Here is a 12,023-nt window from a genome sequence, read left to right on the forward strand (position 1 = left end):
AAGTGCCTGCCCAGTGAGGAGGGAAATCATAAAAGATATCTTAGAAATTTCGTTAGGAAACTGGTGTGCGTTGGCTTCGATATAGAGGGAACTTTGCAGGAGGAAACCATTGCAGCCACCCGGGTCTCCGGAATAACTCATAGGGCGAGAGAGGGGCGTGTTGGAAATCGTCGTTGGAGCAGCAGGTAGAGATTGACGAAGGACGTTTACCATATCCGAAAATGGGTCAGGGGTGTCTTCGGTGATAGTGGCGCTCGCCTCCATGAGTGACGCGGTGAGTTAATACTTTTTTGGGCTGGTATCCTGTCACGACCACACACAAAGGGAGAAGGTGAGTATCTTTCAAGGTATTTATTAACAAACGTGCACAGTTCAACACACGTGCAAACGGGTGAATAATGTCTCTGTGGTCAAATCTTCAAACATAACACAACAGGTGAGTTCAAGTTCATAAGGATCATAGCGTTAGCAACAGTCACTTCCCTCTGACACGATTAACGTGTTTCACAGGAGAACATCAGAGCAATCCACGGGGAGCACAGGAGAACATCAGAAGAATCCACGAGGAGCACAGGAGAGACAACAGGAGGGGGAGAAGATCCACAGAGAAGCATCCATGCAACTTCGATACCAGCCGGTGAGTGAGTGAATGAGGTAAGTATTTGAAGGGTGTGGTGATTGCTGGTGCAGGTGACGGTGATTAGAATTCTGGTGATGGTTCACGGGTGTGCTGTGGTGGTGATTGGCTGGTTGGTGGAGGATCGTGGTGATTGGGGCTGAGGGAACGTGCAGAGGGTGTGACAGTTACATTCTACAACCTTTTTTGTATTTTTGATAACAGATATATCCACCTTTTTTTCACCGTATGAGTGGGCATGGCCATTTGTAAATATTATTTTACTTCCGTTCTCATCATACCATATTATTTTAATGTTTAATGTGTAACAGTTTTACCGTTTACTACACATTGTTATTCTCGTTATATATATAATAATAATAATGAACTATAGGCTTACTACTGCGTTGAAAAATGGTGGATAGTAAATTAGCATCCTGTCCTGCCCGCAGATTAATGAAAGAACAAACCAAAAATATAAAAATATCATTTTTGTACAGTTATTCAAAATTGTAAAACCAACTATCGAATATGGAACCACACACTAATTAGTATTTTATCAACATTTGATTGATTTAATAATCCTAAACATGTTTCAAGCAATACACAGGAGTATACAATATTTTCCAAAAAAAAGTTAAAAATAATACAAAATTCAAGTTTAAATATACTTTTTGAATATAAATAAAAATACTCAAACCTAGTGTGCACCTTTATCACATTTATGTCATAAACCTCAGTAGAAACTCAGAATAGCATGAGGACAGGAACCTTAATAGCTAAGCAACTTCCTGTTGCTCAGTCATCCCTGATATTAAAAAAAGCAGAAGCTCACTAGTCTTATATCTACCATCATGAGTCCTCAGCTACAGTTATCCTTTTTGCTGTTTATTCTCCTTATATGCACAGGTAAGCATTTTAATGTGTGACCATTTTATCTTTATAACATCATTCTTTGTTACCATAAATGCTTTTTAACCAGAAAATCTTAGTGTTAAAATATGTTTTATAATTACCTTTTTTTTTTGCTACAGTGGATGGAGCTGGGAAGCTTCAGCAGAAAATCTCACTGACCAAACCGGTTGAAAAGTTAGCCATTATAGACTGTCAATTAAATATGCGCTGCTGGGACTACATCCACTGGTATCAGCAAAAAGATGGAGAAACACTTAAGAGAATCCTGTATGTTAAGATTAATGATGGATCATCAAAAAATGACGCTGGTGATGAGTCCATCAAATCAGAAAAGAAAGCATCAAATCATTTTGCTTTGAAATTCACCAAGCTGAAAACAGAGCATTCTGCAATGTATTACTGTGCATGCTGGGACGACAACTATGGCAGCACAGTAAATATAAAGACTGAAGCTTTGCACAAAAACTGCAGGGTTCCTGTCTTGATCAGAAACCACAATCTTTCTATGAACTTTATATAAACATGTACTACTGTAGCTCAAACAGTAGAGCATGGTGCTAATAACACAAATGGGTTTGATTCAGGGAATACGTGAAATGATAAAATGTATATCTTGAATGCAGTATAAGCTGTGACTGATGATAATCATTAGGATCTTTTTTTTTTCTGACAGATTTAGTAAATTAGCATCCTGTCCTGCATTGTAATGAAAGAACACACCCCAAGCCAAAATATTGCTTATGACATTTTTGTACAGTTATTCAAAACTGCAATACCAATCATTAAATATAAAATAGTCTAAGGGTAGTATTTAATTAATTCTTTTTTGATTGATCCTAAAAATGTAATATGGCCTAACTTTTAAGTAATACACAGGAGTTTCCAAGAAAAAAGAAAATTAATAAATAAATAAAAAAAAATTCAATTTAAAATATCCTTCTGAATCTAAATAAAAAAAAATTCTTAGCTCCATCTGAGCAGTACTAACTGTCTCTTGTTTAATACAAATGGTCAAAAATGTAATATTAAGAAAGAAGGGGAAAAAAAACTTACAGACTTGAACCAAAAAAGAAAGAGATTCAAACATTTTGACCAGTATCACATTTATATCATAAACCTCAATACAAACTCAGAATAGCCTGAGGACAGGAACCTTAATAGCAAAGCAACTTCCTGTTTGTTGCTCAGTCATCCCTGATAAAAGACAGAAGCTCACTAGTCTTATATCTACCATCATGAGTCCTCAGCTACAATTAACCTTTTTGCTGTTTATTCACCTTATATGTAAAGGTAAGCATTTTAATGTGTGACAATTTTACCTTGATATAATTAATAATATAATTTTACCTTCATTTTTTTAAACAGGAATTTTTTTTTATAATGTTTTATCATTATATATGTATAAGGTAGTCTGATTTGTAAACTGATTTTTTTTACAGTGGGTGGAGCTGGGGAGCTGCAACAGAAAATCTCACTGACCAAAGCACAGACGAAGTTAGCCATTATAGACTGTCGCTTTCCTTCAGACTGCATAAATTATATCCACTGGTATCAGCAGAAAGATGGAGAAACACTCAAGAGAATCCTGTATGCTGGCATTGATGATGGGTCCACAAAAGAGAATGATGCTGGCGATGAGTCCATCAAATCAGAAAAGAAAACATCAAATCATTTTGCTTTGAAATTCACCAAGCTGAAAACAGAGCATTCTGCAATGTATTACTGTGCTTGTTGGGTCTGGGACTACAGCTCAATCAGCACAGTAAGTATAAATACTGAAGCTTTGCACAAAAACGGCAGGGTTCCTGTTTTGATCAGAAACCACAATCTTTCTGTCAACTTTATATCAAAATGTACTACTGTAGCTCAAACAGTAGAGAATGGTATCAATAACACAAATGGGTTTGATTCAGGGAATAAGTGAAATGATATCTTGAATGCAGTATATGCCGTGACTGAAGAAAATCATTAGAATCTTTTTTTTTTTTTTGCTGTCAGATTTATAGTAAATTAGCATCCGGTCCTGCAGAGTAATGAAAGAACACACCCCAAATATGAAATCACACAATAAATGGTATTTTATAATTTTTTTTGATTGATTCAGTGATCCTAAAAATGTCATGTGGTCTAACTTTCAAATAATACACAGTTAAAATATCAGCTTTGAATCTAAATAAAAAGCTTTCCCTAGCTCCATTTGAGCAGTACTAACTGTTCCTTCTTTAATAAAAATGGTCAAAAATGTAATATTAAAAAAAGAAGGGAAAAAATTTACTGACTTGAACCAAAAAAGAAAGAGACTCAAACATTTGGACCTGTATCACACACCCCAAATATGAAATCACACAATAAATAGTATTTAATATTTTTTTTATTGATTCAATGATCCTAAAAATGTCATGTGGTCAAACTGTTAAATAGGGGTGAGCGGGGCACAACCTAACGCGGGGTTAATTGTAACACGCGTGGTTTAAATATTTCCACACACGCTAGCATAACCAAATTCACGGTGTTTACTAGTTGCCATAGCAACACTATGCAGAGAAAAAAAGAGCGCCAGAATTCAAAAGCCTTTTGAAGATATCGCTGAATATTTATTTTACCATAGTAAAAGTACATTTCTGGCTGAAGTAAACTTTTCATTTCAGTTTTAAATATTCATTTAAAATTAGATAAATCTGCTATTATTTTAATCTCCAATTTGTTATTTATCAGTTTAGATGGTTAATGCTTCGCAAACCAGCAGAAGACACTAACCTGTTTTAAACTCCAGTCGCGCAGATGGGGAACGTTGTAACACTGTGTTACAATATTCCCCGCTGTTATTAAACTATGCTATTCTGTGACATTAGCGGTGCAGTTTACACGAGTTACTTCTAAGGATTTTGATAAGATACCTCAAGAAACAGGTGAATAAAGGCTGACAATCAATGTTTAATGTTCAGAAGTTATTATTTCAAGTAATGTAAAGCATTTTGGCTCGTTTATGTGTGTCGTGTTCTATGAGAGCTGTGTGTGGAGGAGTGGAGTCTTCTTCTGAATGTCTAAATGTGTTTCATCTATCTGTCCACCTTGTTTTGAACTACTGTACAGCTGTGTGTTGCGATCAGGGCCGTTCAAAGCATTGTTGCAATGTGTTAATTTTCAAACTCCAAAATTAGATCATTTTTATTTTTTAAAAAAACGTCATTACTTCATTTGAAAAAGTTAACTCATGTATTTTACTGACAAAATATTTTAGTTTGTTGTGTATATTTTTTTCATTCGATCAGATAACATTTTAAGCTGTCATATGGTCATGTTACAACGTGCCCCTCAGATGTTACAATGTACCCCACCTACGGGGCATGTTGTCACGTTTCACTTCCTTTCTTTTGAGGCAAATAACGAAAAACGTATACACTGTAAATATGAAACAAAGCTTTATATTTGTACTAGACAAGTGTGAAAATAACGTGGATAAAAAAATTGTACTCTGAACCCCACGTGGATTTACATAAACCGCGAAATTCAAAAAGTGTTAGGTTGTGCCCCGCTCTCCCCTAATACACAGGAGGGTACACAACTTAAAAAAGAAATCAAGTTAAAATATTAGTTTGGAATCTAAATAAAAAGCTTTCCTATCTCCATTTGAGCAGTAACCATCCTTTCTTCAATAATAATGGTCAAAAAAAGAAGGAAAAAAACTTGACCGACTTGAACCAAAAAAGAAAGAGACTCAAACATTTGGACCTGTATCACATTTATATCATAAACCTCAATACAGGACAGGAACCTTAATAGCAAAGCAACTTCCTGTTTGTTGCTCAGTCATTCCTGATAAAAAGCAGAAGCTCACTAGACTTAAATCTACCATGACTCCTCAGCTACAATTTTTCTTTTTGCTGTTTATTTTACTTATATGTAAAGGTAAGTGTTTTATTGAGTGGTCATTTTATGTTCATATCATTATTCTGTTACCCAATTTTTTTATTTTTTTATTTTTTATTTTTGGCAGTGGATAGTGCCGGGGAGCTGCAAAACTGCTTTCACTGACCAAACCAGTGGAAAAGTTAGCCATTATAGACTGTCAATTAAATATGCGCTGCTGGGACTACATCCACTGGTATCAGCAAAAAGATGGACAAAGACTCAAGAGAATCCTGTATGCTTACATTAAAGATGGATCCGCAAACAATGATGCTGGTGATGAGTCCATCAAATCAGAAAAGAAAGCATCAAATCATTTTGCTTTAAAATTCACCAAGCTGAAAAAAGAGCATGCAGCGATGTATTACTGTGCATGCTGGGACGACATCTTAGCACAGTACATATAAAGACTGAAGCTTTGCATAAAAACTGCAGGGTTCCTGTCTAAATCAGAAACCATCATCTTTCTGTGAACTTTAAACATGCATGTACTACTGTAGCTCAAACAGTAGAGCATGGTGCTAATAACACCAAGATTATGGGTTTGATTCATATAAAATCTTCATTTAGTAGGTGCAATTGGGAGGTGGCTGTCCAGGACCATAACCCTTAAATTCGTAAAAAAAAAATGATATTGAAATAATTTTTACCATTTTATTCCATTTTTTTTTTTATTTACGTTCAAAAACATGTTTATTTTCTTTGTAAATTATGAAACTTTATGTAAAAAAATGTGTCACACATTTTTGTCACTACTGAAACAGTGTACTGTATGTTTTAGTCCCCTGGCTACACCCCTACATTTGTGATTAGGAAATATTCCTGTGTCCCCCTCTTTCATAGCTACAAGGTGTGCGTAAACAGGCCCCATCATTTTGAGGTAAATTTGTTCAAAAGTATAAAAATCACTACCGAACACCGTTTTCTATAATCAAACACACTTTTTTGGGAGTTATTCCATAAGAATTAGTTTTTATATGTGCACAGCTGTTGAGAACTGTGCTAGCTAACCATGTGCTGATTAGTATCTTTGAGGTAGGCTCAAAAGTATCTAAAATTGTCACTACTGAAATAGTCATGACCAAAACATTTGGTGGAGTTTCAGTCTGTAACAGTCATGACCGAATCAGTCATCTTTGTTTCTGTAGTGACAAAAGGGAACAAATAATCCTTTGCTTGGAGGAAATAAACAACATTTTAGTGCACATTTTTAGTATTTTAGTTTGTTTTAGTAATGTAAGTGTTAAAATTCTGTAATGTGATGTGGTCGCTACCAAAACATTACTACCCATAATTATATAATATAATATAATAATATAATACCATAATAATGACAAAGCAAAAACCAGATTTGCAAATTATACAAATTTATTAAAAATAAAACACTGAAATAAGTACATTGCATAAGTATTCATACCCTTATCTCAGTACATAGTTGAAGCACCTTTACAGCCTCAAGTCTTTTTGGGTATGATGTGACAAGCTTTGCACATCTGCATTTGACAATTATCTGCCATTCTTTGCCTCACCTTTTCACCTCTCAAGCTCTGTCAGCTTGGATGAGGGCTGGCAGACATTTTCTAGAGTCCTAGTTGTTCCAATCGTCTTTCATTATGGATAATGGAGGCTACATGCTTCTGTGAACCGTCAATGCAGCAGATTTTTTTCTGAACTCTTCCCTAGATCATTGCCTTAACGCAAGTCTGTCACTGAGCTCTACAGGCAGTTATCCTGACCTCAGGACTTGGTTTTTGCTCTGATATGCATTTTCAGCTGTTAGACCTTTTCTGAGAGTGTGTGCCTTTTTAAATCATACTCATTCAAATGAATTTGCCACAGTTTAACTCCACTCGAAGTGTAGTAACATCTAGAAGCAATATGAATGCTCCTGAGCTAAATTTCGAGTGTCCCAGAAAAGGGTATGAATACTTATGCAATGAGATCTTTTCAGTTTTTTATTTCTAATAAATTTACAAAGTTGTTACAAACATGTTTTGTGCTTTGTCATCATGGTGTATAAGATGTAGATTGATGTCAGTATAAAAAAAGTAATTTAAAGCAGTTTAACATAATGCTGCAACAAAACAAAATGTGAAAAAAATAAAGGGGAAAGTATGAATACTTTTGCAAGGCACTGTATATTTAAACTAATGAATCCTTAAGTTTGAAATCAGTATGATCAACTTTTTGCCATTAAAGAAAAGTTGGATTTAAAATACAAAGTAAATCATATTTGAAAGTTTGTTAAAATAGTAATTGTTATTGTTTTACCTCAGAAAATATTTTAATAAAATAATAAAAATATATGTTTACAAGGAAGATGTAAGCAAAATCATAGGTCAATATAACACTTCTTATAAAATTATTATTAGTGTGTTTTGGTTGTGACAAATTTGGGAGGACAAATATTCCAAAACTTTCTGAAAATACAACATAACTAACTGTGCAATTAAACTATAAATGTTTCTTGGATATTGTAAAATTTGCATACATACAAAATCTTTCAGGACGTTTCCAATGCTAACTTTGAACTACTTCTGTAGAATGGCCCATATATTATATGTGCATAGGATAATAGACAAAAATCAGCTGATACTGGGTTCTGGTGTGGTGTTATGCCTGCTGGATGTCCTCATACTGTATAATGTGGTGAAAAACTACAGATGTGCACACAAACCCATTCTTCAAATGTGAACTTACATAGTAGAAATGACTAACACTTGTCTGGGATATGAAAATATACATCCCCTGCTGGTTAAATAATATCGATCTTTCAGAAATCATTCTAATATGCTGATTTGGTGCTCAAACAAAAAAAAAGTTATTTTAAACTGTAATAACATTTCAAAGTTACTGATCTTACCACATTTTTTAACAAATGCAGCCTTGGTGAGCATAAGAGACTTATGCTCATCAAAAGTAATCAAAACCACCATGCTAATTTTATTAACGTTTGTAGATTAATTATAAAGCAGATGTTGTAGAATCTGTCACATCTGAATCATGAACCACAAAACAAACTGAAATTAGCATAAGGGCCGGAAACTTAATATCATAAACCTCCTGTATGACCTCCCCTCATGCCAGAATGAAGACAGTTGTTCTCCAAACACTCTCTGCCATCATGAGTCTTCAAATATGTTTTTTGTTTCTTATTTTCCTTTTATGCAAAGGTGAGTCGTCTCTCTTTTTTTACCATAGTTTTTTTAGTTTTTAACCATGAATTTTAATTTTTAAGTTAAAACTTAACTAAAACTTGACATTTATATCAGCTATTATATCTATAGGGCAACATACTGCTTTTATGACAAGTCTGTATTTTTGTTCCAGTGGACGGAGATGTGAAGCTCGAACAGAAAATCTCATTGACCAAATCTGTGGACAAGACAGTGGTTATAGACTGTAAATATCCTTCAGACTGTAGTGGCTACATTCACTGGTACCAACTAAAAGAGGGAGAAACCTTCAGAAGAATATTATATACATCAATTACAAGTGCAACCACAAGCAACGATGCCGGTTTTGAATTGTTTAAAATAGATAGGAAACCGTCAAATTTGGCTCTGAAAATACCTGAACTGAAAAAGGAGTATTCAGCGGTGTATTACTGTGCCTGTTGGGTCTCAGGCAGCACAGTAGCTGTAAATATTAACTCCCTGTACAAAAACCCAGCAGGCTTCCTGCTTTAACTTGAAACCACAAGCCACAAGTTTTTAATGATAAAAAAAAACATCAGCTATACACTGAAACAGGATTTCATTCAGCCCAAAGAGTTTTTGCACTTGGGAAAAGAAGGTCAATTTTAGTTAATGAAGAACAAATGTGCTGATTAATAGTAAGAAACCTGAATAAGCTGTAGCATTTAAGGAATCAATAAAATTTAATTATTGCTTGAATTCATTTTCAATTTCAACTGAATTTGTCAGTTTTTTATCAGACATTCAGTGAGTCCCTTTGGCCAATGACCACACAGACCGCTGTGTTTCCACAATCGAGTCAAATCCCAGCTCGTTGACAGTTGTACCTGCCATGAGTCTGTTGAAAGACTTGTAAATAAAATTGTAGCCCTACTGTTAACAGTGTGATATGACACTGTATTGCTGGATCTTTTTAATGCAGAAGTAAAATGGTTTAGCACTTAATGGACCAAATCAATATTAACATTCTTTTTTTTCTTTTTTAGACAATATTAAAAAGTCTACAGGGATGTTCTACAACTTGAAGCAACAACAGGTGTTCTTTTGCATAAGCTGTACCTTTTTGTTCAAGAATAAATGACTGTGGTAACAAGAAAGTCTTTGGTTCGGGTACAAGACTTTATGTGACAGGTAAGAACATTTTCATATAATTAAAGTATTCTAGGCTGATTATAGGCATTGTAAACTTATTTTCACACTAATTACTTGTGTAATTCAGCTAGAGACAGAGAGAAGAATAGGTAGAATAGTAATTCTAGGCTGCTCAGCTAGTCTGCTTGTTTGCTTAAAAAAAGGAGAAAAGAATATGTGACGGACCACAAAACCAAGGGTCAGTTTTTTAAAATTGAGAAGTCTCTGAATCAATAAGCTTTCCATTGGTGTATGGTTTGTTAGGACAGGACAGTATTTGGCCGAGATACAACTATAAATCTGAAATCAGAGGGTGCAAAAAATCTAAATATTGAAGTTTTTAATCAAAAATTAAGTTTGATACATTTACAGTAGAAAATTTACAATACATGGAACATGATCTTCACATAATATCCTAATGATTTTTTGCATAAACGAAAAATCGATAATGTATGGAATATGTTTTTGGCTGTTGCAACAATTATACCAGACTAGAAGGTTGTGCATTATTCAGAAGTATTTGTAGTAGATTTACTTTGAGTGGGCATCAAAAGGTTTGGATCTGGAACACGGCTGATTGTAACAGGTAGGAATTTCCTCAAACACATATAATTATGTAATTCCTAAGTAAAAACTTTGCCTCCTTTTGCTTATTTGCTTATTGGTGCTCAGTTAGTCTGCTTGTTTGCTTAAAAAAAGCAGAAAAGAATATGTGATGGACCAAAAAACCAAGGGTCAGTTTTTTTTAAATTGAGAAGTCTGAAAGCTTTGTTAAAGGGTCACATATGTTAAAGAGATAGTTTATCCGAACTGAATCATTAATTTGTCACCCTCATGTCATTCTAAGCCTGTATGACTTTCTTCTGTGAAACACAAAAGAAGGTATTTTGTAAACTGTTGTTTTGTCCATATAGTGAAAATAAAACATGGTTCAGTGTTGTTTTAGACCCTAATGACTTTAACTGTATGAACAAAAACAGTTGAAACCTTCTTCAAAATATCCTTTGTGTTCTACAGAAGAATAAAGTCATACAGATTTTGAATGGCATGAGGGCGATAATGACAGAATTTTGATTTTTGTGTGAAATATCCCTTTTACGTGTAACCCTGGAGCACAAAACCAGTTATAAGGGTACATTTTTGAGATATTGAGATTTATAAATCTATTTGAAATTCTGGAATCGGAGGCTGCAAAAAATCTAAATACTGAGAAAATTACCTCTAAAGTTGTCAAAATTAAGTACTTTAGAAATCAAAAATTAAGTTTTGATATATTTATGGTAGGAAATTTACAAAATATCTCCATGGAACATGATCTTTATTTAATATCCTAATAATTTTTGACATAAAAGAAAAATTATTTTGAGCCATACAATGTATTATTGGCTATTGCGACAAATATACCAGTGCTACTTAAGGTTTTGGGGTTCAGGGTCTCAAATAATCTCAATTATAACAGGCTAGAAGGTTTTGCATTATTCAGAAGTATTTGATATAGACTTAATCTGAGTGGGCAACTGGATCAAAAGATTTGGATCTGGAACACGGCTGATTGTAACAGGTAGGAAAGAGTGTCAGAATTTCCTCAAATGCATAAAAATGACATATTTTTTGCTTATTTGCTTACTGGTGCTCAGTTAGTCGGCTTGTTTGCTTAAAAAAAGAGAAAAGAATATGTGATGGACCACAAAACCAAGAGTCAATTTTGTAAAATTGAGAAGTCTCTGAATAAATAAACTTTCCATTGGTGTATGGTTCGTTAGGATAGGACAATATTTGGCCGAGACACAACTATTTGAAAATCTGAAATCTGAGGATGTAAAAAAATCGAAATATTGAGAAAATCACCGTTAAAGTTGTTCAAATGAAGTTTTTAATCAAAAATTAAGTTTTGATACATTTACAGTAGGAAATTTACAATATATCTACATGAAACATGTTCTTCACTTAATATCCTCATGATTTTTTGCGTAAAAGAAAAATAATGTACACAATATATTTTTGGCTGTTGCAACAATTACGCCAGGCTAGAAGGTTTTGCTTTATTCAGAAGTATTTGTAATAGACTTAATCTGAGTGGGCTATGACATCAAAAGGTTTGGATCTGGAACACGGCTGATTGTAACAGGTAGGAAAGAGTGTCAGAATTTCCTCAAACGCATAAAATAATATAATTTCTAAGTAAAAACTCCTTTTGATCATTGGTGCTCAATTAGTCTGCTTGTTTGCTTAATACAACTACAAGTGGAACATGA

General features: G+C 34.1%; 1 protein-coding gene across 1 annotated transcript in view; it reads left to right on the forward strand.

Moving 5' to 3' along the window:
• Nucleotides 1-12,023, forward strand: part of LOC141343965 (immunoglobulin kappa light chain-like) — a 41,477-nt gene that overhangs the window by 24,401 nt on the left and 5,053 nt on the right. Inside the window, exon 3 of the mRNA XM_073848671.1 lies at nt 11,279-11,329. Coding sequence (XP_073704772.1) covers nt 11,279-11,329 — 51 coding nt within the window. The remainder of the gene's footprint in view (nt 1-11,278; nt 11,330-12,023) is intronic.

Source organism: Garra rufa, chromosome 10 (assembly GCF_049309525.1).
Source record: "Garra rufa chromosome 10, GarRuf1.0, whole genome shotgun sequence".
In the NCBI taxonomy this organism is placed as follows: Eukaryota; Metazoa; Chordata; class Actinopteri; order Cypriniformes; family Cyprinidae; genus Garra; species Garra rufa.